Here is a 25,449-nt window from a genome sequence, read left to right as displayed (position 1 = left end):
ATTACATTGTCTAAGGCCAGCTGGCGTAACGCAACTTTGCACCATGACGACACTCTTAGCCTATATCTGCCTAGCCTAAATTATGGCAGGTTGAAAATATATTTGGCTTCCAGTAAAATGTTATGATTTCTTTCAAGACTATAGTGCATCTACTGTGTGTATGACCAAGAATAGTACCATGAACAAAACAGAAGCAGGTGAGAGATAAACAGGTACGTCACTTTTTTTGTGTTTAGGAGATCATTTCTGGGTATTTTCAGATATTTCATCATTATAGATGCTGTATATTATGAGATGCTAATATAGATGTCTTAAACAGTACAAAAAGAAAGCTGACAAAAGTGTCAAACCTCAAACCAAAAGTTGTAGCTACTCAATGATAATTGCTAACTGTCACCAACGTATTGTTTAATTACTACTTCATACATCTGAGATATCTGATTTAAAATAGATTACAAATAGGATATTAAAAACTAGCTCAATCAAAACAAAGCAAGTGCACCTACTGTTACAGTATTATACCTGTAAAGGTTTTGAATCTAATAGTTCTGTGAAATGATTGATCACATTGCATGAGGCTGATGTTGATTCAATAGATTTCTTGTAAGTTACAAGGAAACAATTGGAGAATTCCAGTAACGTGTAATCACTGTAAGGCAGTCTGTGGTACTGACCCTTGATCCTATAAACACTGGCAGACAACTTTACTGCATGGCTCAATTGTTCTTGTTCTTGTGAAATAGTACATCTCTCTCTCTCCCCCTCTCTTTGTCTTTATCCCTCTCTCACCCTTACTTCCTCATTTCTCTCTCTCTCTCTCTTGGTCTCTATTTCTCTCTTTCTCTCTCCCTCCCTCCTCTCCATAGACCGTAATGCAGCAGCCTAATAACCACAGCAGCCGGTCTCCTAAGGTGAATAGAAGGACCCTCACCTGATGATGAAGATGTCATCTATTGCTGTCTCACGTGACACACTATTCCCTATATAGTGCACTACTTTTGACTAGAGCCCACTCTGACAAGACCGGCTTTGTAGTAATTTGACAGTATAATCAGCCAACTAGTGTGTGGATGTATGCTGTCTTTTCTAACCCTGTCTGTACTCCCACTGATGGTGATACAGGACAAGAGCCTGGAGACTGTGGATGCTACCCACTCAGCAACCTGGAATAAACCACAACTCCTCAACAGCAAGGTGGGTTCGGTTTCCAACCAGTAAACAACTAGCCATACCATGTTTATGCCAGGGACCTTGTCCCAAACTGTTGAATCGCCTTTAACTTTCTTCATATAGATTTTGAATCTTGGATGCTGGGCATGATGGCTGAGCTTACCTATAACGTTGCACAACGATTTAAATCAATAATTATTTTAGTTCTTTTCCAACGGTATGACGTACAAATAATTTCAGCCTACCCCTTACAAATAAAAAACACATGAAAAAATCATGTGAGAAAAAACATACCTGGGATGGTGTGTTATATTAACCTACCTGGGTGGTGTGTTATATTAACCTACCTGGTGTGTTATATTAACCTACCTGGGTGGTGTGTTATATTAACCTACCTGGTGTGTTATATTAACCTACCTGGTGGTGTGTTATATTAACCTACCTGGTGGTGTGTTATATTAACCTACCTGGTGTGTTATATTAACCTACCTGGGTGGTGTGTTATATGAACCTACCTGCGTGGTGTGTTATATGAACCTACCTGGGTGGTGTGTTATATGAACCTACCTGGGTGGTGTGTTATATTAACCTACCTAGGTGGTGTGTTATATTAACCTACCTGGGTGGTGTGTTATATTAACCTACCTGGGTGGTGTGTTATATTAACCTACCTGGGTGGTGTGTTATATTAACCTACCTGGGTGGTGTGTTATATTAACCTACCTGGTGTGTTATATTAACCTACCTACCTGGGTGGTGTGTTATATTAACCTACCTGGGTGGTGTGTTATATTAACCTACCTGGTGTGTTATATTAACCTACCTGGGTGGTGTGTTATATTAACCTACCTGGGTGGTGTGTTATATGAACCTACCTGGGTGGTGTGTTATATTAACCTACCTGGGTGGTGTGTTATATTAACCTACCTGGTGTGTTATATGAACCTACCTGGTGTGTTATATGAACCTACCTGGGTGGTGTGTTATATTAACCTACCTGGGTGGTGTGTTATATGAACCGACCTGGGTGGTGTGTTATATGAACCTACCTGGGTGGTGTGTTATATGAACCAACCTGGGTGATGTGTTATATGAACCTATCTGGGTGGTGTGTTATATGAACCTATCTGGGTGGTGTGTTATATTAACCTACCTGGTGTGTTATATTAACCTACCTGGTGTGTTATATGAACCTACCTGGGTGGTGTGTTATATTAACCTACCTGGGTGGTGTGTTATATTAACCTACCTGGTGTGTTATATTAACCTACCTGGGTGGTGTGTTATATTAACCTACCTGGTGTGTTATATTAACCTACCTGGGTGGTGTGTTATATTAACCTACCTGGTGTGTTATATTAACCTACCTACCTGGTGTGTTATATTAACCTACCTGGGTGGTGTGTTATATTAACCTACCTGGTGTGTTATATTAACCTACCTGGTGGTGTGTTATATTAACCTACCTGATGTGTTATATTAACCTACCTGGTGTGTTATATTAACCAACCTGGGTGGTGTGTTATATTAACCAACCTGGGTGGTGTGTTATATTAACCAACCTGGGTGGTGTGTTATATTAACCTACCTGGTGTGTTATATTAACCTACCTGGGTGGTGTGTTATATTAACCTACCTGGGTGGTGTGTTATATTAACCAACCTACCTGGTGTGTTATATTAACCAACCTGGGTGGTGTGTTATATTAACCAACCTGGGTGGTGTGTTATATTAACCTACCTGGTGTGTTATATTAACCTACCTGGGTGGTGTGTTATATTAACCTACCTGGTGTGTTATATTAACCTACCTGGGTGGTGTGTTATATTAACCTACCTGGGTGGTGTGTTATATTAACCTACCTGGTGTGTTATATTAACCTACCTGGGTGGTGTGTTATATTAACCTACCTGGTGTGTTATATTAACCTACCTGGGTGGTGTGTTATATTAACCTACCTGGTGTGTTATATTAACCTACCTGGTGGTGTGTTATATTAACCTACCTGATGTGTTATATTAACCTACCTGGTGTGTTATATTAACCAACCTGGGTGGTGTGTTATATTAACCTACCTGGGTGGTGTGTTATATTAACCTACCTGGGTTAAAATAAGTATGTCAATATGTAGTATGTAAATAAATAAGTATGTCATTATTACAAATAAATAAATAAAAATCGCCCGATTAATCGGTATCTGCTTTTTTGGTCCTCCAATGATCAGTATCGGTGTTGAAAAATCATAAAATCGGTCGACCTCTAATATATACATATACAGGCACACAAAAGGCATGTATACAAACTGCCCAATCTTTCCAATCGTCTTTATTCAGTCAGTGCAACAAACTAGGAGTGACCAAAAACACTTTTTTCCAACATGTTTGTTGCAAATTCAAAACACTTTTTGCCAACGACGTTTGCATTCAAGGCATTGCTTGTGTTTGTGTGTCCGAGGAACCATGAACAATACAATTCAAATGTAAATAAAGTGCTTAAAAAAAATTACCATTAAAAATAAGTCCAAAATATACATAAACAATGCAATTATGAGTTACTTTGGTCTGAGTGGAAATAAATTAATTTCAAATCACAAAGGAATGGAAATGTTATGACAACTTTTTGTCTGACAAAGGAAACAAGGGAACAACGGAAATGCAGTTGGAATGGGGCTGTTTTCAAGGTAAATAAAAACACACTAAATAAATCATGATAAACAAGATAACAGCAAAGCCTACATTCTCTACTCTACTATGGGTTGACAGTTACAGTGCATTCGGAAAGTGTTCAGACCCCTGGACTTTTCCCCCATGTTGTTACCTTACAGCCTTATTAAATAAAACAATCCTCATCAATCTACACATAATACCCCATAATGACGAAGTAAAAACAGGTTTTTAGATTATTTTGCAAATGTATGTATAAAAAAACAAACAGAAATACCTTATTTACATAAGTATTCAGACCCTTTGCTATGAGACTCGAAATTGAGCTCAGCTGCATATTGATTCCATTGATCATCTTTGAGATGTTTCTACAACTTGGAGTCCACCTGTGGTAAATTCAATTGATTGGACATGATTTGGAAAGGCACACACCTGTCTATATAAAAGGTCCCACAGTTGACAGTACATGTCAGAGCAAAAACCAAGTCATGAGGTCAAAGGAATTGTCCGTAGAGCTCCAGGCCAGGATTGTGTCGAGGCACAGATCTGGGGAAGGGTATTAAAACATTTCTGCAGCATTAAAGGTTCCTAAGAACAGTGGCCTCGCTCATTCTTAAATGGATGAAGTTTGGAACCACCAAGACTCTTCCTAGAGCTGTCCGCCTGGCCAAACTGAGCAATCATGGAGAAGGGCCTTGGTCAGGGAGGTGATAAAGAACCCGATAGTCACTCTGACAGAGCTCCAGAGTTCCTCTGTTGAGATGGGAGAACCTTCCAGAAGGATAACCATCTTTGTAGCAATCCACCAATCAGGCCTTTATGGTAGAGTGGCCAGATGGAAGCCACTCCTCAGTAAAAGGCCATGGCAGCCCGCTTGGAGTTTGCCAAAAGGCACCTAAATGACTCTCACCATGAGAAACAAGATTCCCTGGTCTGATGAGACCAAGATTGAACTCTTTGACCTGAATGGCAACCTTCACGTCTGGAAGAAACCTGGCACCATCCCTACGGTGAAGCATGGTGGTGGCAGCATCATGATGTGGGGATGTTTTTCAGCGGCAGGTACTGGAGAGACTAGTCAGGATCGAGGGAAAGATGAATGGAGCAAAGTACGGAGAGATCCTTGATGAAAACCTGCTCCAGATGGCTCAGGACTTCAGACTCGGGGAAGGTTCACCTTCCAACAGGACAACAACCCTAAGCACACAGCCAAGACAACATCGGGAAAAGTCTCCAAATGTCCTTGAGTGGTCCAGCAAGAGGCCATGCTTGAACTCGATTGAACATGTTTGGAGAGACCTAGCTCTGCAGCGACACTCCCCATCCAATCTGACAGAGTTTCAGAGGATCTGCAGAGACTCTAGGTTGTAATCGTTGCCAAAGGTGCTTCAACAACGTACTGAGTAAAGGGTCTGAATAGGTTTTTCTAAAAAAATGTTTTTGCCTTGTCATTATTGGGTATTGTGTGTAGATTGATTAGGGGGAAAAAACAATGTAATCCCCATTTTAGAATAAGGCTGTAACGTAACAAAATGTGGAAAAAGTAAAAGGGTCTGAATAGTTTCCGAATGCACTGTATCTATCCAATATAACACAGTGGGTCTTCTTTAATGGAAATGTGGTATTCTGCAAGGCAGCTGTCTCGGTCCTTTACTGTTCTCTATTCTTTACCAATGATCTATCACTAGCCTTAAACAAAGTCTGGAATCAACAACAACAAAAAATGTCATATGCTTCGGAATAAAAAAGGTGGAGACTAACAGTGAAATTAAAAAAGGTGGAGACTAACAGTGAAATTAAAAAAAGGTGGAGACTAACAGTGAAATGCTTATTTACGGGTCCTTTTCCAACAATGCAATGAGTTTTTTAATCAGAAATAGAACAAAAAACAAACACGATAATAGCAAACTACATCCTCTACTCAAGTCTCTTATGTCCTTCTTGACAAGATATAGAAATGAACAAAGGATACACAATAAAGTAGTTTGTGTCCAGGGAAAATGAGGCATACCACTCAGTAGACAGTCACATTTTGTCAGATTGTTTGAAATGTCCCCACCGAATATCACATTGTCTTTTACATCGGGAATAGATACCTCTTGGCCATTCCTATTGGTTTATGAACCAGAAAATAAAATGAAAATACAATATACATCCAGTGTTTTAGGCTCATTCAGAAGCATACAACACACACACACCACGATCGTTCATAACACAAATTGAAACAGTTGAAAACATCTACAGGGACTGACTTTAAATAATGCACTATTATAATGCACCAAGAGGACTAAATCCCTAATAATAAGGTCAAGTGTGAATGACCACAACGATCAACAGGCTCAACCAGTCAACGCTTTAACAGCTGTGAACCACAGTGGCAGGTTATGTCCCAATTCTCCACACTTCTCCCAAAATGTGCACTTGCACAATTTCCCGGCTTGGATGTGAAAGTATTGGATTGGAGAGAGTTTCCACCATTGTTAACTCCATTAGACTGTAGGTTGTATAGGGACGCAAAGGAAAGACAAATGACTGAAAAGGATGCAGGATTATGCCCTATCATGGAGTGTGTACTAATATGTAGTGTACTAAGGAGATGAGATGTTAGATTTTTAAGCAGCAGCCAATGCTGACAAAATAAAATAATCAAAATCAGACAAATACACTTAGCATAAACACAAAATCTCTGATAGCCAGTGTAAAGACAAAATATGAAACCTTTTAAATTCAGTGTAGAGACTGTGGCCCTTAGTCACTAAACTACAACACATTGTAACAAGAATGAAACTACAGTTTTTCCACAATGACACTGAACTCAGCCCATTCTCTGGGTCATCCTGGTGCTTTTGTTAAAGCTAAAATCCTTAGTTGCTACATCAATTGTGTTTTACTTCTGAATTATATATACCCATTGATTCTTGAAGAATATTATAAATGCCTCATGAGCAGCAGTACCCCATCAGAACCCAAAATATACGTTTCCTTACAAACATTGGAGTAAAACAATGTAAACAAAACACTGTACAGCCTCAAAACATGGCTAAATTATAATGTTGATATCATAGAATGTCAGTCCTTGCATCCATAGCTCTGTCTATGACAGTGGTTACATCACTCCAGGCCTATCCCAAAGCTTTTTACACAAAAACAGAGGCGGGGTGAAGCTTGTTATTGCTTGACTCAAGGACTCGAGCTTTAACATCCAAAGTTTTACATCAAACATGTCGCATGCAGAACAGTGTTAGTTAGACAATATATTAAAAGTTTATTAATGAACCAAACCCTGTGAATTTCACGTTAAATGGCAGCCCAAATATTACTGCAGATCTAGCTGATGTTTTTTGGTGTAAAACAGTTATTTACATATTTAATTACACACCAAGACATAAAACAAGGAATAAAACAGAATGTTGAAATAATAGTTTCAAAAAAATAAAATAAGAATTGTGTCGAAAGTAACTCCTCCGGTGTCTTGAAATGATGTGGATCATGTAGAGTAAGTCATTCAGTGTGGTGACTGTGGTCTGTATTTTTGTGTGAAACAGTTTTTGCGTTTTGTTTCAGGTTGGATGAAATGCTCAATGAGAAATGTCCCCCCCCCCCCCCCACTCTAAATCTCCCATTACATCTCTTATTTCCTCTCTACCTCATTCCTCCCTCCCTCCCTCTCCCAGTCTCTTCCAAGTTCCAGTACCAATACCTTACACTCTCTCTTGGCGATCTTATCCAGTGAGAGGACGGGGCGTTCGGGGGGGAGGTAGAGGGGTCGCCCCACTGGAGATCCCACTGGAGGAGTGATGGCCCGGCGCTCCATAGCACTGCCCGTCCTGGAACAGATGGGGCAGACAGACGCAACAGACAGGCACACACACAAGATGGGGATGATTAGGAGAGAGTTCATAGAGTCTGAGAGCGGTCAGAGAGGCACTGCCAGAACGTGGGTATTACACTATGGTTGGGTGTGCGTGTTTGACTGAATGCTAATGTGTGTGTGTCTACGTGGGTGTTCTGCCTTCAAGTTAAATCTACAAGGGGAATATACATTTGATGTTTTTCCTCCCCGATCTATACAACCTACTGTACATTCTCAAAGTGAATGAGAACTACATACCTACGTAATCAAAACGCCTTTATTTTATTCATTTGTTTATTCATTATTCATTTGGAAAATGTTCTATAAATGCTAATAATTTTTTGAAAATGTGGAGTAGGTTGTGTAGATCGATAGGGAAGTAAATGTAATGTATTCCTATTTAGATTACATTTTAAGGCAGCAAGACTTTCACTAGCGACTGTATATACGCATCAGTGTCTCCTACCTCATAAGATGTGACCGTGAGGGTTGTTGGTGAGAGAAGCTCTGTGACCGTCCCAGACTCTGTCTGTCCAGCAGGTCTCTAACAGCAGGGCTGGAGGGAGAGTTGTGACGGGACAGGGACAGAGACATGGGCCTGGCCTCAGCAGGAGGGTTGGAACAGGACGCTGTGAACTGGAGCTTCAGCTTCATGTGCTGGCTTAACTGGAAAGGAAGAGGAGGGTGAGTGAGTAATGTTTGGTAAGACAAGACCAGACCGGACCGGACCGGACGTGAGTGTGAGTGTGTTGGTACCTCAAACAGTCCTGCCTTGAGAATCTGGAAGGCAACTGTGAAGGAGAGGGTGGATCCTTTCCGACATTGTCCCAAGTTGTTGAGGGGGGAGTGACACACCACAGAACTCGCTGACGGGTCCTCCTGCCGACCACGTCCTGGGGGGAGGAAGGAAGAGAGGATGGTGTTTAGTTTAACCAAGGAGAGAGCAATATAATATAACCTAAAGTCATTCTGTTCATCTGGTATGTAGTCAGTTAGTTAGGGGCTTTGTTGCAAATCATGACTGGATGTTAGACAGGATTCACCCCTCATCTACCACTACACATCTCCCTCCCTCCCTCCCTCCCTCCCTCCCTCCCTCCCTCCCTCCCTCCCTCCCTCCCTCCCTCCCTCCCTCCCTCCCTCGTAACAACCTATCCATTATTTTTTCTCACTTTCCTCCATCTTCCCTCTGTCTCTTTCAATCCCTCTTCCAATCTCTCTCTATCACTCTTTCCCCCCCTCCATAATAATTATCTCTTCTTACCTTCGGGTGTCCAGACCAGGCGTACAGCCAGGAAGTCCTGCAGGTTGTTGAGGAGGGTGTATTTGACCCGGAAGTGCTCCAGCGGCCTCACGGAACTCTGACAAGAAGCTGTCATCACCAAACGGGGGCGGTCCAGTCTCACACTGGGTAGCTGGTAGTGGGTCGAAATGTACCTGGGGAAGGGAAGTGAAGAAGGTCAAATCAGATAATAATGGGGTAGGTATATTTGGACAGATAATAGAGTTAATGAAGAGTAGTTATTATGGGTTAGTTCCAACAAATACTGGGTGTACACTTACCTTGTGAAGGGAAGGCTTGTCGTTATGCTTGTAGTTATAACAGGATAGTTACAGTGCATTCGGAAAGTATTGGGACCCCTTCCCACATTTAGTTACGTTACAGCCTTATTCTAAAATGGATTCAAATACTTTTCCCCCCTCATCAATCTATACACAATACCCCATAATGACAAAGCGAAAACAGGTTTTTCAAGATTTTTGCAAATTTATAAAAAATTGATTGAAAAAAACACCTTATTTACTTAAGTATTCAGACCCTTTGCTATGAGACTCGAAATTGGGCTCAGGTGCATCCTGTTTCTATTGATCATCCTTGAGATGTTTCTACAACTTGATTGGCGTCCACCTGTGGTAAATTCAATTGATTTGGAAAGACACGCACCTGTCTATATAAGATCCCACAGTTGACAGTGCATGTCAGTGCAAAAACCAAGCCATGAGGTCAAAGGAATTGTCCGTAGAGCTCCAGGACAGGATTGTGTCGAGGCACAGATCTGGGGAAGGGTATAAAAACATTTCTGCAGCATTGAAGGTCCCCAAGAACACAGTAGTCTCCATCATTCTTAAATGGAAGAAGTTTGGAACCACAAAGACTCTTCCAAGAGCTGGCTGAATGGCCAAACTAAGCAATCGGGGGAGAAAGGCTTTGGTCAGGGAGGTGATTAAGAACCCTATGGTCACTCTGACAGAGCTCCAGAGTTCCTCTGTGGAGATGGGAGAACATTCCAGAAGGACAACCATCTCTGTAGCACCACCAATCAGTAAAAGGCACATGACAGCCAAAAGGCACATGACAGCCAAAAGGCACCTAAAGGACTCTCAGACCATGAGAAACAAGATTCTCTGGTCTGATGAAACCAAGATTTAACTCCAGCAAGCATTTTTTCTTACCGAGATTACTGTTCTAAAACATGTTCTTGGGTTTAAAATAATCCATACTGAAACTTTCAGATGAAGGTTGTGTGAATTAAACATGGTCAATTGCTTTCATGAGCTTTTTCTCTCACTGCCCTGAGTTTAAGACAAGGGTTTAACCATCTTGGAATTCAGAACATATCCAAGAATCTTTTTGCGAAAGGAGAAACATAAGAAATAGCACAAGAACATTTCCTAGAACCTTCTTGAGGAACAGCACCGTTGCTTAACCCTCTTCGAGTCTATAGTTAAGGAAAAAATGGCAGTTAAGAGGAAAATGCTTCTTAAGACTTTTTGTGAATCCGGCCCCTGGGCCTCCTGAGTGGCGCAGCAGTCTAATGCTAGAGGCATCATTACAGACCCGGGTTCGATCCCGGGCAGTATCCCAACCGGCCGTCATCCCATAGGGCGGCGCACAATTGGCCAAGCGTTGTCCGGGTTAGGGGAGGGTCTGGCGGGGGGGCTATACTTGGTTCATCGCGATCTCTAGCGACTCCTTATGGCAGGCTGGGCACTTGCAAGCACACCCCAGTCATAAGTTGAACGGTGTTTCCTCTGACACATTGGTGCGGCTGGCTCCCAGGTTAAGCGGGCGAGTTTTAAGAAGCATGGTTGGGCGGGTCATATTTCGGAGGACGCATGACTCGACCTTCGCCTCCCGAGCCCATTGGGGGGTTGCAGCGATGAGACAAGATCAAAACTGTGGAGAAAAAGAGGGTAAAATAAAAACATTTAAAAATAGACCTACCTGGTAAATGGAAGCTTAGAGGTAGACCATTGCAGCACAGCCACCAATGGAACCTCCAGACCCTAAAGCAGAAAGAAAAACACATTCCTCAAATGATATCATGCTGTAGACATAAGGACATTATTGGCAGATCTTTCATGCATACGTTTAATCTAAAACAGTTTAAATGATCTCACACTAAAGCCGGTTGTACACGACACAAAGAAAAAATATATATAATAATTTGCTAAGCGATGGAATTGCCAACATAGTGGTGCGCACACTAAACAATGTGGCACACTAAACAATGTGGCACACTAAACAATGTGGCACACTAAACAATGTGGCACACTAAACAATGTGGCACACTAAACAATGTGGCACACTAAACAATGTGGCACAGATGGGGGTCACACGCTACAATATTCTTCACTTGGTCGTAAGGATTGTCGATACCACGCTGTCTCGCCAAAACAACGATGTGATTAGATTTAACTTAGCTACAACGAGCTGTGGCTCAAAGCAGCCTCAAATATCTTCAGTCAGACATTAACGCTTGCCATACAATGCAATCTGAAAGTATTCAGACCCCTTGACTTTTTCCAAATGTTTTCATTTTACAGCCCCAATTGTTTTTCTCCCTCATCAATCTACACACAATACCCCATAGCGACAAAGCAAAAACTATTTATAAGAAATAAAAACTGAAATATCACATTTACATAAGTATTCAGACCCTTTACTCAGTACTTTGTTGAAGCACCTTTGGCAGCGATTACAGCCTCAAGTCTTCTTGGGTATGATGCTACAAGCTCGGCACACCTGTATTTGGGAAGTTTCTCCCATTTCTCTCTGCAGAGCCTCTAAAGCTCTGTCAGGTTGGATGGGGAGCGTCGCTGCACAGCTATTTTTAAGTCTCTCCAGAGATGTATTGGGTTCAAGTCCGGGCTCTGTCTGGGCCACTCAAGGACATTGTGGTGGTGAAATTACAATATTATGTTATAATACTGTTATTGCATCAAATGGTAATTTTATGCAACAGAATAGGGTTCTTAGAACTCTATTGTGTCTGTGTGAACTAAGAGTGGGCCTCTGCGGCTTAATGCTAAGAGTAGATTTACGTTGCCTTAAGTGATAAACCTAACAAGCCACATTCCATTCATGTGAGGGAAATTGCTCTGCTCTGACTGGATGGCACTGGGGAGAGATGGCTCGGGTTGAGAGGAACCTCGTTTTGGGGGCCAAACCCTGGTTTTCATACAATGAGAACAGTCTTCACAGCAGATACTGTCTGCTATGAATTATTCATTTATTTCATACAAATCCTAACCTTGTGACCAATTCCACACATCTGTTGTTTGTCATCTAGACTAAGGTGGTGTATCTTTGCCATATAAAAGATGTTGGTATTTCTTGTGTCGGGACTCTCAACACAACATTCAAGAATGTTGTGTCGACCAGCCATCGTTATTGCAGAGCACTCACATGAATCACCTGTGTGTGTGGTGTGACATGCTATTCTTATTAATAAGTGAATAAAGATTTTGTTTAACTCTGACTTGTATGAAAAGTTTGTGTCTCCTCATTTGACAATAAAGAAATAACCACCACAACATTCAAAGATCTGTCCCGAAACCACTCCTGTGTTGTCTTGGCTGTGTGTTTAGGGTCATTGTCCTGTTGGAAGATGAACCTTCCCCCCCAGTCTGAGGTCCTGAGCGGTCTGGAGCAGGTTTTCATCAAGGATCTCTCTGAACTTTGCTCCATTCACCTCTCTCATGATTCTGACTAGCCTCCCAGTCCCTCCCGCTGAAAAACATCCCCACAACATGATGCCGCTGCCACCATGCTTCACCGTAGGGATGGTGCCAGGTTTCCTCCGGACGTGACGCTTGGCATTCTGGCCAAAAAGTTCAATATTGGTTTCATCAGACCAGGGATTCTTGTTTCTCATGGTCAGAGTCCTTTGGGTGCCTTTTGTCAAACTCCAAGCGAGCTGATGTCAAGCAAAGAGGCACTGAGTTTGAAGGTAGGCCTTGAAATGCATCCAAAGGTCCACCTCCAATTGACTCAAATGATGTCAAGTAGCCAATCAGAAGCTTCTAAAGCCATGACATAATTTTCTGGAATTTTCCAAGCTGTTTAAAGGCACAGTCAACTTAGTGTATGTAAACTTCTGACCCCCTGGAATTGTGATACAGTGAATTATAAGTGAAATAATCTGTCTGTAAACAATTGTTGGAAAAATTACTTGTGTCATGCACAAAGTAGATGTCCTAACCGACTTGCCAAAACTATAGTTTGTTAATTAACAAGAAATTTGTGGCGTGGTTGAAAAACAAGTTTTAATGACTCCAACCTAAGTGTATGTGAACTTCCGACTTCAACTGTATCAAGCCAACATATTGAATTGAATAACATTGGTTGTGAACTTCAGAGCTGTGGCGATTTGACACTATGGCTTTGGTTAAAGGCAAGTACAAACACATACTAGTAGTAGTCATCACTCCTGCTCTTGTCTACACATCCTGGGTGAAGCGAAACACTCATCATCTCACTGTTTTCTTCTCTGGCGAGCTCTCATTGGCTATTGCTTGTCACCGTTTTCAAAATTTGTTGTTTCACACTACACGAGCATTGCAGATTTTATGCAGATAAAATCAAACATGTTTGAAAATATTTGGGACGTCTGGGACTGCTCAAAAACAAGAACCGTAGATTGTGTCTCTGACCCGCTCACATTAAACGAGCGTCAGTGATAGCTGCGAGTCCCGAGTAGGCAATGACATGGGAATTTTGTCTCCAATCTCAAAACCTAAATCCGGGCCAAAATCGTGTAGTGTACAATCAGGTTAAGTGTGATATTCTAGTCTGGAATGTATCTCACTGGCACAGATACTCCCTTCACTCCCGTTTATGTTACAAACTGGGAATATTTCAGTTGGTATTACATTCTCCTTTCTCTCCGTGAGAGAATCTCTCCTTGCCTGCTTTTGAAAAAGGTTGAAGGTAACCGAGGAGAGGAGCCGAGGAGAGGAAACATAGAAACAAATGTGCTTGTATGAAATGAGACATCTGCACTTGCGCATCAACATTTTCTAGATAAAAGGATAAGTAGCATATAGATTTTAAATGTGTGCTTGCTTTTCTCATTTCAGAAAACAACAGCCGATTCAAAGGGGGAGTGGCCATTGTTTAAACACTTCTGCACTAGCCTCCATTGAGGATACACCTGTGCATCCTCTGCCGAAGTAGGTTATCCAGGTGGTGAGCACAATCCTCCGTTCTCCTATTAACGAATTGACACTCTGCACGACTATTACCCACTTATCGGTTTCAGGGAAGGAGTCGAGGATAGACTTTTGCCCAATTGAGTATCTCCCCCACTCTCACCTCACTGGACTCTTCCTCTGGCTGGTCTCTGAGCTGCAGCTGAAACAGGAAGTTCTGCTCCTCCAGGGCAGAGAGCATGCTGGGAAGGTGGGAGGAGCTACTGTTCATTCTGTGGAATGATGCCATGGTAACTTCCGCTGATTGGTGGCTGCAGACAGGTAGTATAGAATGTTGTGGTTACAAAATGGTTACAAAAAGTGGCATTTTTAACTTTTTTTTTTTTACAGCAGTTTTACATTAAATCCTAATGGTTAAGGTTGGGACTGTAATTACCAGACATTGTCGACGAGGAGTACAGAGCCATCAGGCATCATGGGGAGGTAGGACGCGTTGAAGTTAGGAAGAACCCTCACGTTCCTAACACACACCTCCTCCTGGGAACTGGAGTTTAATACTGGGGAGAGGGGGGAGAGAGGTGGAGGGGGGGTGGAAAAGGGTGAGAAAGTGGGAGGTGGAGCGGGGAGCGAGAGAGTTGGAGCGGGGAGCGAGAGAGAAGTGGAGCGGGGAGCGAGAGAGAGGTGGAGCGGGAGAGAGAGCGGTGGAGCGGGGAGCGAGAGAGAGGTGGAGCGGGGAGCGAGAGAGAGGTGGAGCGGGGAGCAAGAGAGTGGGGGAGCGAGAGAGAGGTGGAGCGGGGAGAGAGAGCGGTGGAGCGGGGAGCGAGAGAGAGGTGGAGCGGGGAGCGAGAGAGAGGTGGAGCGGGGAGCGAGAGAGAGGTGGAGCAGGGAGAGAGAGAGGTGGAGCGGGGAGAGAGAGAGGTGGAGCGGGGAGCGAGAGAGAGGTGGAGCGGGGAGCGAGAGAGAGGTGGAGCGGGGAGCGAGAGAGAGGTGGAGCGGGGAGCGAGAGAGAGGTGGAGCGGGGGCGAGAGAGTGGGGGAGTGAGAGAGGTGGAGCGGGGAGAGAGAGAGTTGGAGCGGGGAGAGAGAGAGGTGGAGCGGGAAGTGAGAGAGAGGTGGAGCGGGAAGCGAGAGAGAGGTGGAGCGGGGAGCGAGAGAGAGGTGGAGCGGGGAGCGAGAGAGAGTTGGAGCGGGGAGCGAGAGAGAGGTGGAGCGGGGGCGAGAGAGTGGGGGAGCGAGAGAGAGGTGGAGCGGGGAGAGAGAGAGTTGGAGCGGGGAGCGAGAGAGAGGTGGAGCGGGGGCGAGAGAGTGGGGGAGCGAGAGAGAGGTGGAGCGGGGAGAGAGAGAGTTGGAGCGGGGAGAGAGAGAGGTGGAGCGGGAAGCGAGAGAGAGGTGGAGCGGGAAGCGAGAGAGAGGTGGAGCGGGGAGCGAGAGAGAGGTGGAGCGGGGAGCGAGAGAGAGTTGGAGCGGGGAGAGAGAGCGAGGTGGAGCGAGAGAGAGGTGGAGCGAGAGAGAGGTGGAGCGGGGAGAGAGAGAGGTGGAGCGGGGAGCGAGAGAGAGGTGGAGCGAGAGAGAGGTGGATCGGGGAGCGAGAGAGAGGTGGAGCGGGGAGCGAGAGAGTGGGGGAGCGAGAGAGAGGTGGAGCGGGGAGAGAGAGAGAGTTGGAGCGGGGAGCGAGAGAGTTGGAGCGGGGAGCGAGAGAGAGGTGGAGCGGGGAGCGAGAGAGTGGGGAGCGAGAGAGAGGTGGAGCGGGGAGAGAGAGCGGTGGAGCGGGGAGCGAGAGAGAGGTGGAGCGGGGAGAGAGAGAGAGGTGGAGCGGGGGAGAGTGAGAGGTGGAGCGGGGAGCGTGAGAGGTGGAGCGGGGGAGAGAGAGAGAGGTGGAGCGGGGAGAGAGAGAGAGAGGTGGAGCGGGGAGAGAGAGAGGTGGAGCGGGGAGAGAGAGAGGTGGAGCGGGGAGAGAGAGAGGTGGAGCGGGGAGAGAGAGAGGTGGAGCAGGGAGAGAGAGAGAGGTGGAGCGGGGAGCGAGAGAGAGGTGGAGCAGGGAGAGAGAGAGGTGGAGCGGGGAGCGAGAGAGGTGGAGCAGGGAGAGAGAGAGGTGGAGCGGGGAGCGAGAGAGAGGTGGGAGACATTAAAAAAGAGACAGGAACAGGAAAACAGAGAGAAGGAGATGTTTAAGTGATGTAGTATTGTCTCCTAAAAGTCATGGTAGTATTGTCTCCTAAAATAATGGCGTCACTTCCATAGGACAATATTTAAGCACATACACAAACCCCACATCCCATTAAAGTAATAGTGCAACATTTTGGCAACCGAGTGCAGTTTCTCTGTGTGCAGTTTGAAGGAAGTCGAAGGTAGTTTCAGGGGCCATTGCTAACTACAGTTAGTGCAAGTCTATAGGAACTGCTAGCATACGACCTTCAACTTCCTTCAAACTGCACACAGAGAAACTGCACTCGGTTGCCAAAATGTCGCACTATTCCTTTAATGGGACGTGGATGTTGTAAGTGGGGTTTGTGTATGTATGTAGAAACATAAAAAGGGTATCCATGAGTTCATCTGTGTCTGAGTATGTAGAAGAAAGGGTTTCCACTGCCTTCAGAAAGTATTCACACCCCCTTGACCTTTCCACGCTGTGTTACAGACGCAATTTTAAATGGATTGAAATTGAGATTTGTTTTTGCCACTGGCCTACATACAATAATGATGTCAAAGTGAAATGATGTTTCTCAAAATGTGTACAAATTAATCAAACATGAAATGCTTAAATGTCTTAAGTCAATAAGCATTCAACCCCTTTAGTTATTGCAAGTCTAAATAAGTTCAGGAGTAAAAATGTGCATAACAAGCCACATAATAAATAGCATGCACTCACTCTGTGTGCAATAATAGTGTTTAACATGAATGTTGAATGACTACCTCATCTCTGTATCCACACATACAATTAACTGTAAGTTCACTCGGTTGAGCAGTGAATTTCAAAACAGACCAGGGCGGTTTTCCAATACCTCGCAAAGAAGGTCACCCATTGGTAGATGGGTAAAAAAAAAATCAAAAGCAGACATTGAATATCCCTTTGGTGGTAGTTGCATCATGTTATGCTTGTCATTGTTTATCTACTGGGGAGTTTTTCAGAACAAAAAAAAACAGAAAGGCAAAAACCTAAAGGAAACCATGTCTGCTTTCCACCAGACACTGGGAGATGAATTCACCTTTCAGAAGGACAATAACCTAAAGGAAACCATGTCTGCTTTCCACCAGACACTGGGAGATTAATTCACCTTTCAGCAGGACAACAACCTAAAGGAAACCATGTCTGCTTTCCACCAGACACTGGGAGATTAATTCACCTTTCAGCAGGACAACAACCTAAAGGAAACCATGTCTGCTTTCCACCAGACACTGGGAGATGAATTCACCTTTCAGCAGGACAACAACCTAAAGGAAACCATGTCTGCTTTCCACCAGACACTGGGAGATTAATTCACCTTTCAGAAGGACAATAACCTAAAGGAAACCATGTCTGCTTTCCACCAGACACTGGGAGATGAATTCACCTTTCAGAAGGACAATAACCTAAAGGAAACCATGTCTGCTTTCCACCAGACACTGGGCGATTAATTCACCTTTCAGAAGGACAATAACCTAAAGGAAACCATGTCTGCTTTCCACCAGACACTGGGAGATGAATTCACCTTTCAGAAGGACAATAACCTAAAGGAAACCATGTCTGCTTTCCACCAGACACTGGGAGATTAATTCACCTTTCAGAAGGACAATAACCTAAAGGAAACCATGTCTGCTTTCCACCAGACACTGGGAGATTAATTCAACCTTGCAGAAGGACAATAACCTAAAGGAAACCATGTCTGCTTTCCACCAGACACTGAGAGATTAATTCACCTTTCAGCAGGACAATAACCTAAAGGAAACCATGTCTGCTTTCCACCAGACACTGAGAGATTAATTCACCTTTCAGCAGGACAATAACCTAAAGGAAACCATGTCTGCTTTCCACCAGACACTGAGAGATTAATTCACCTTTCAGAAGGACAATAACCTAAAGGAAACCATGTCTGCTTTCCACCAGACACTGGGAGATGAATTCACCTTTCAGAAGGACAATAACCTAAAGGAAACCATGTCTGCTTTCCACCAGACACTGAGAGATGAATTCACCTTTCAGAAGGACAATAACCTAAAGGAAACCATGTCTGCTTTCCACCAGACACTGGGAGATGAATTCACCTTTCAGAAGGACAATAACCTAAAGGAAACCATGTCTGCTTTCCACCAGACACTGAGAGATTAATTCACCTTTCAGAAGGACAATAACCTAAAGGAAACCATGTCTGCTTTCCACCAGACACTGAGAGATGAATTCACCTTTCAGAAGGACAATAACCTAAAGGAAACCATGTCTGCTTTCCACCAGACACTGAGAGATTAATTCACCTTTCAGAAGGACAATAACCTAAAGGAAACCATGTCTGCTTTCCACCAGACACTGGGAGATTAATTCACCTTTCAGAAGGACAATAACCTAAAGGAAACCATGTCTGCTTTCCACCAGACACTGGGAGATTAATTCACCTTTCAGAAGGTCAATAACCTAAAGGAAACCATGTCTGCTTTCCACCAGACACTGGGAGATTAATTCACCTTTCAGAAGGTCAATAACCTAAAGGAAACCATGTCTGCTTTCCACCAGACACTGGGAGATTAATTCACCTTTCAGAAGGACAATAACCTAAAGGAAACCATGTCTGCTTTCCACCAGACACTGGGAGATTAATTCACCTTTCAGAAGGTCAATAACCTAAAGGAAACCATGTCTGCTTTCCACCAGACACTGGGAGATTAATTCACCTTTCAGAAGGACAATAACCTAAAGGAAACCATGTCTGCTTTCCACCAGACACTGGGAGATTAATTCACCTTTCAGAAGGTCAATAACCTAAAGGAAACCATGTCTGCTTTCCACCAGACACTGGGAGATTAATTCACCTTTCAGAAGGACAATAACCTAAAGGAAACCATGTCTGCTTTCCACCAGACACTGGGAGATTAATTCACCTTTCAGAAGGTCAATAACCTAAAGGAAACCATGTCTGCTTTCCACCAGACACTGGGAGATGAATTCACCTTTCAGAAGGACAATAACCTAAAGGAAACCATGTCTGCTTTCCACCAGACACTGAGAGATTATTTCACCTTTCAGAAGGACAATAACCTAAAGGAAACCATGTCTGCTTTCCACCAGACACTGGGAGATGAATTCACCTTTCAGAAGGACAATAACCTAAAGGAAACCATGTCTGCTTTCCACCAGACACTGGGAGATGAATTCACCTTTCAGAAGGACAATAACCTAAAGGAAACCATGTCTGCTTTCCACCAGACACTGAGAGATTAATTCACCTTTCAGAAGGACAATAACCTAAAGGAAACCATGTCTGCTTTCCACCAGACACTGGGAGATTAATTCACCTTTCAGAAGGACAATAACCTAAAGGAAACCATGTCTGCTTTCCACCAGACACTGGGAGATGAATTCACCTTTCAGAAGGACAATAACCTAAAGGAAACCATGTCTGCTTTCCACCAGACACTGAGAGATTAATTCACCTTTCAGAAGGTCAATAACCTAAAGGAAACCATGTCTGCTTTCCACCAGACACTGGGAGATGAATTCACCTTTCAGCAGGACAACAACCTAAAGGAAACCATGTCTGCTTTCCACCAGACACTGAGAGATTAATTCACCTTTCAGCAGGACAATAACCTAAAGGAAACCATGTCTGCTTTCCACCAGACACTGGGAGATTAATTCACCTTTCAGCAGGACAATAACCTAAAGGAAACCATGTCTGCTTTCCACCAGACACTGAGAGATTAATTCACCTTTCAGAAGGACAATAACCTAAAGGAAACCATGTCTGCTTTCCACCAGACACTGGGAGATGAATTCACCTTTCAGAAGGACAATAACCTAAAGGAAACCATGTCTGCTTTCCACCAGACACTGGGAGATGAATTCACCTTTCAGAAGGACAATAACCTAAAGGAAACCATGTCTGCTTTCCACCAGACACTGAGAGATTAATTCACCTTTCAGAAGGACAATAACCTAAAGGAAACCATGTCTGCTTTCCACCAGACACTGGGAGATTAATTCACCTTTCAGAAGGACAATAACCTAAAGGAAACCATGTCTGCTTTCCACCAGACACTGGGAGATTAATTCACCTTTCAGAAGGACAATAACCTAAAGGAAACCATGTCTGCTTTCCACCAGACACTGAGAGATTAATTCACCTTTCAGCAGGACAATAACCTAAAGGAAACCATGTCTGCTTTCCACCAGACACTGGGAGATGAATTCACCTTTCAGAAGGACAATAACCTAAAGGAAACCATGTCTGCTTTCCACCAGACACTGAGAGATTAATTCACCTTTCAGAAGGACAATAACCTAAAACACAAGGCCAAATCTACACCGGAGTTACTTACCAAGAACACAGTGAATGTTCCTGAGTGGCCGAAATTACAGTTTTGACTTAAATCTTCTTGAAAATACATGGCAATGAAAATGGTTGTCAAGCTATGATCAACAACCAATTTGACAGAGCTTGAAGATTTATGAAAAGAATAAATGGGCAAATGTTGCACAATTGAGGTGTGGAAAGCTCTTAGAGACTCACCCCTGTTATCGCTGCCAAAGGTGCTTTTAAAAGTATTGACTCAGAGGTGTGAATACTTATGGAAATTAAATATTTCTGTCATTTATTTTCAATACATCTGCAAAAATGTATTCACATTTTTTTCTCACTTTGTCATTATGGGTTATTGTGTGTAGATGGGTGTGAAAATATATATATTTAATCCATTTTTAAGTCAAGATGTAACACGACAAAATGTGGAATAAGTCAAGGGACATGAATATTTTCGGAAGGCACTATAGTTGCCACACTATCCCTTTAAGACCATACAGGGTCATTTCAGAGGGTCTTCTTACTCTATAGTGTAAACACACACACGCACGCATGCGCGCACGCACACACTCACACACACACACGAGCCATTACACTTCTGAGCTATTGCATAACACTGTAATAACACTGTGGCAGCGAGGATAAAGTACTTGATTTGTCATACTTTGCTCTCTGTTGCTGTTACTGTTAACAAACCAAGACTGTGTTAGCATAACCACTAGCTTAAGCACTTTGTTTTCAAACAGGAAGTAACATAACATAAATATGCCATTTATCAGATGCTTTTTTCCAAAGCGACTTACAATAGTGAGTGCATAACTCTTTCATATGGGTGGCCTAGGGAACTGAAATCCACAGCCCTAGTATTGCAGGTGCCATGCTCTACCAATTGAGCCACACAGGACCAATCATGAATCTTCATTTGGCACTCCTCAACTAGGGCATTACCCAAGCTGCTACTGTACTTCTAGAATTAAAACAATATTCAAAATTCGTAAAGTTGGCCCAACTCTCTATATACATGGCTCTGATTAATTCCAGTCAATGAACGGGATTTTACACACACACACACAGTGTGTGTGTGTGTGTGTGTGTGTGTGTGTGTGTGTGTGTGTGTGTGTGTGTGTGTGTGTGTGTGTGTGTGTGTGTGTGTGTGTGTGTGTGTGTGTAACTAGGGTCCAGAGTGTTTCTCATTCAGTGTAACTAGGGTCCAGAGTGTTTCTCATTCAGTGTAACTAGGGTCCAGAGTGATTCTCGTTCAGTGTAACTAGGGTCCATAGTGTTTCTCGTTCAGTGTAACTAGGGTCCAGATTGTTTGTCATTCAGTGTAACTAGGGTCCAGATTGTTTGTCATTCAGTGTAACTAGGGTCCATAGTGTTTCTCATTCAGTGTAACTAGGGTCCAGAGTGTTTCTCATTCAGTGTAACTAGGGTTCAGAGTGTTTCTCGTTCATTGTAACTAGGGTCCAGAGTGTTTCTCGTTCAGTGTAACTAGGGTCCAGAGTGTTTCTCGTTCAGTGTAACTAGGGTCCAGAGTGTTTCTCGTTCAGTGTAACTAGGGTCCAGAGTGTTTCTCGTTCAGTGTAACTAGGGTCCAGAGTGTTTCTCGTTCAGTGTAACTAGGGTCCATAGTGTTTCTCGTTCAGTGTAACTAGGGTCCATAGTTTTTCTCGTTCAGTGTAACTAGGGTCCATAGTGTTTCTCATTCAGTGTAACTTGGGTTCAGAGTGTTTCTCATTCAGTGTAACAAAGTTGAACCTCCCCAGCTCCCTACCTTTGAGAAGGGTCAGGTGCTTCCCGGAGACGGTAATCTGTTGACATTTCACAGTCGGAGGAGGAAGAACACTCAGGGTGGTGCTGACTGGACAGAGAGGGGGAAGGAGGGGGAGAGAGAGATATTTGTCATTAAAAAAAATACATTCAAAAACTATTCTGTACAATATTTAATTGAATGCAAATATGATGTATTGAGATGTTTTAATTTCAAAGGCATGTGTGTACCCTGGGCCTTGAAGGTGTTGAGGTCCTGTCTGAAGGTGTGTGTGGGACTCCTCAGCTGTAGGATGGTGAGGTAACCATGTTCCCTGATCTCTGCCTTCTCCTTCTCTTGCTTCCACACTGTCACTACGATCTGACATAGACAGGAATGCACAGGTTATGACGAGGTTATGAACATGAATAGTCACTACGATCTGATCACACATACACACACTCTCACCTTGACCTTGAGCGTGTTGACATGGAGTTTGTCCAATGAGACGGTCAGAGGAAAGATGACCTCATCGTTCAGTACCACCGGCTTGTCCATGGGTGACTAGGAGAGAGAGGAGGGCACAAGTACACACACACAGAAATATTATAGCATTTTCTATTGTCCATGGGTGACTAGGATAGAGAGGAGGGCACAAGTACACACACAGAGAAATATTATAGCATTTTCTATTGTCCATGGGTGACTAGGATAGAGAGGAGGGCACAAGTACACACACACAGAAATATTATAGCATTTTCTATTGTTCATGGGTGACTAGGAGAGAGAGGAGGGCACAAGTACACACACAGAGAAATATTATAGCATTTTCTATTGTTCATGGGTGACTAGGATAGAGAGGAGGGCACAAGTACACACACACAGAGAAATATTATAGCATTTTCTATTGTTCATGGGTGACTAGGAGAGAGAGGAGGGCACAAGTACACACACAGAGAAATATTATAGCATTTTCTATTGTTCATGGGTGACTAGGATAGAGAGGAGGGCACAAGTACACACACACAGAGAAATATTATAGCATTTTCTATTGTTCATGGGTGACTAGGAGAGAGAGGAGGGCACAAGTACACACACAGAGAAATATTATAGCATTTTCTATTGTTCATGGGTGACTAGGAGAGAGAGGAGGGCACAAGTACACACACACAGAAATATTATAGCATTTTCTATTGTTCATGGGTGACTAGGAGAGAGAGGACGAGACAGAAAAACTATGTTATATGTGTGTGTGTCTGTGTGTGTGCCACACAGAGAGAGATTATGTAAACAATGGGCTCTCACAAAAAGAAAGGAGGAGGATTTATTTGGACTATAGATTCTTGATACGGACGTGAGTCACTACTGTTATCCACTCTCCCACATCAGCAGTGTATGATGGACAAACAGGATCTTTCACAAAAGACATGGGAAATGAAAGTGTGGTTGAGTTTTGCCCACATTGACTATCATAGTGGGTGTTATCTTGCAGCGTTGCCAACACCTCAAGGTACATTTGTTTGGCTATGAGCTGCGGTGTTATGAGAGGTGGTATGACTTCTCTGAAAATATGACTGGGTTGTTTTTGTCTGTCTGCACTGGCACTGCGCGGCTTCATAACAGGCAATGGTGAGCAAATACTCCACAAGCCCTGCTCTCTCTCTCTCAATGTCAAGTTCGGACAAATCGAAACAGTGTTGAGGCTCGCATGCTTGAGGCGTCTTGTATGTCATCAGTAACTACTAGATAGCGCCGACATGTACAGCAGATCACAATAACAAGTTACCATAGTCAGAGTGAGACAGTGTTTTGGCTTGTTTGGTCAGTGCATGCAGGAAGTTGAAAAAGGTCTGGTTCACTATGGTTATGGTTTACATGTGTGATTCTGCTGCACTCTTATCAGCTCAGGAAATGTCAGCACTTCCTATTTCACACAAGAGGTGTACACGTAGCCTATTATAAAATACAATAAACTGGCCATGTTTATAGTCCACTTACCGACCCTTCTTTCCCTTCCACTTATCACCAGACTGTTATTATGTATTTCATATTACCTGCATCGGTGCCCGCCGATACTGCCGCCCATCACTCCCCGTGTTATTGTGAATGAGAAGCGGCTTGCATTCTCTGAAGCCTCGGTTCCTGGACTCCCTTCTGCCTATATGGACTGTACCCGCAGCAAAGTCGACCTCGTCGAGGTCCTCGTCTGCACCGTCGTCGCTGTAGCTTCTCTGGAACTCGTGGGGGTGAAGTTGGGAGCGATGTCGGCTCTCGCCAGGGCACACACTTGCTACAGCGGAGAGGGACCCTACCAGCTCCTTCCAAGCCCGGGTACCGCAGTCACTATCCCCGTTTCCCTTTGTCCCGTCCGAACCCGACCTTTCATCTCTGGACCGCAGGACCAACAAGAACTGCACGGTCTCGCCGAGATAGAGGTGACTGCGACGGGGGAGAGTTCGGTATTTTGACGGGTCGGAAAGGTCCGTGATGGGAACAGCAGGGAAATACATAAAATATTCGCATTGCGATTCCATCATTAGAACCATTGCTAACGTTAGCTAGCTTATTTACCCGGTTATTGCCACATACAAACAAGCTAACACGATTCACACCCCTCTTGGAATTATAGTCTCCGTTTATGACCAGCGTCGACAGCTGGCCTATTTTCTATAAATATATTATCAATAATAAACATTTAAAATCCAATTAATTGTGGCCATCAGTCGATGAACCTGCAACTGACTCTTCACTTTGCATTGTGCTTCAGTACAACCAGTCGATCACAGACAAAAAAAAGCAGAATATTTCAACTAGGCACGAGTAATCAACTGCCTATAGATATGGTTCACAGAAGCCCACATAGCAGGCCTTTCTCTCCCCAGTCAGGTAGGCCTACTAAATACTATAGTACTATAAAAAAAGTCTGACAATTACATAAATAACACTTGATTTTGTCAGTTGAAAACATTGACTGAAAATCCTGTTAAACCCATTGTAAACTTGATGTGATCAATTTGCAACAATGCCTAGAGATTTGCAATTTCTATTTAAATCTTAAATAGATAAGCCACTCAAAACCACACAAGGATCA

The 25,449-nt window shown here is 43.5% G+C and overlaps 1 protein-coding gene and 1 long non-coding RNA gene across 3 annotated transcripts; one reads left to right on the top strand and one right to left on the bottom strand.

The window, feature by feature from the left end:
• The first annotated feature begins 75 nt into the window (after nucleotides 1-75).
• Nucleotides 76-12,449, top strand: LOC135510353 (uncharacterized). The gene is made up of 5 exons (XR_010451106.1): nucleotides 76-212; nucleotides 867-911; nucleotides 1,123-1,194; nucleotides 7,508-7,770; nucleotides 8,227-12,449. It is a non-coding gene; the product is annotated as an uncharacterized LOC135510353 (long non-coding RNA).
• On the bottom strand, nucleotides 3,480-25,108 carry LOC135510350 (trafficking protein particle complex subunit 14-like). Of its 2 annotated transcripts, XM_064931205.1 has the most exons (11): nucleotides 24,413-25,108; nucleotides 22,827-22,922; nucleotides 22,610-22,739; nucleotides 22,383-22,469; nucleotides 14,558-14,678; nucleotides 14,285-14,432; nucleotides 10,913-10,974; nucleotides 8,951-9,123; nucleotides 8,443-8,579; nucleotides 8,153-8,352; nucleotides 3,480-7,660 (listed from the first exon to the last, which is right to left on the bottom strand). In XM_064931205.1, the coding sequence occupies exons 1-11, from the start codon at nucleotides 24,902-24,904 to the stop codon at nucleotides 7,465-7,467; spliced, it is 1,842 nt and encodes a 613-aa protein (XP_064787277.1). In that variant the 5' UTR covers nucleotides 24,905-25,108; the 3' UTR covers nucleotides 3,480-7,464. The 2 variants fall into 2 exon arrangements, with proteins under 2 accessions (XP_064787277.1, XP_064787276.1); XM_064931204.1 differs by having other exon boundaries at nucleotides 8,153-8,579.
• Between the last annotated feature and the right edge of the window lie 341 nt (nucleotides 25,109-25,449).

Source organism: Oncorhynchus masou, chromosome 23 (assembly GCF_036934945.1).
Source record: "Oncorhynchus masou masou isolate Uvic2021 chromosome 23, UVic_Omas_1.1, whole genome shotgun sequence".
Taxonomy (NCBI): domain Eukaryota; kingdom Metazoa; phylum Chordata; class Actinopteri; order Salmoniformes; family Salmonidae; genus Oncorhynchus; species Oncorhynchus masou.
The sequence above is the reverse complement of the archived record's forward strand: the minus strand, read 5'-3'. Positions and strand labels throughout refer to the sequence as shown.

Bases quoted from the DNA above. Each gene is read 5' to 3' on its own strand.
- LOC135510350 (XM_064931204.1), bottom strand. From the start codon at position 24,904: ATGGTTCTAATGATGGAATCGCAATGCGAATATTTTATGTATTTCCCT. The intron at 22,470-22,609 runs GTACACACATGC...CTCTCTGTCCAG, and splicing joins CAACACCTTCAAGGCCCAGG to TCAGCACCACCCTGAGTGTT. The intron at 14,433-14,557 runs GTAATTACAGTC...ACCTGTCTGCAG, and splicing joins CTCCTCGTCGACAATGTCTG to CCACCAATCAGCGGAAGTTA.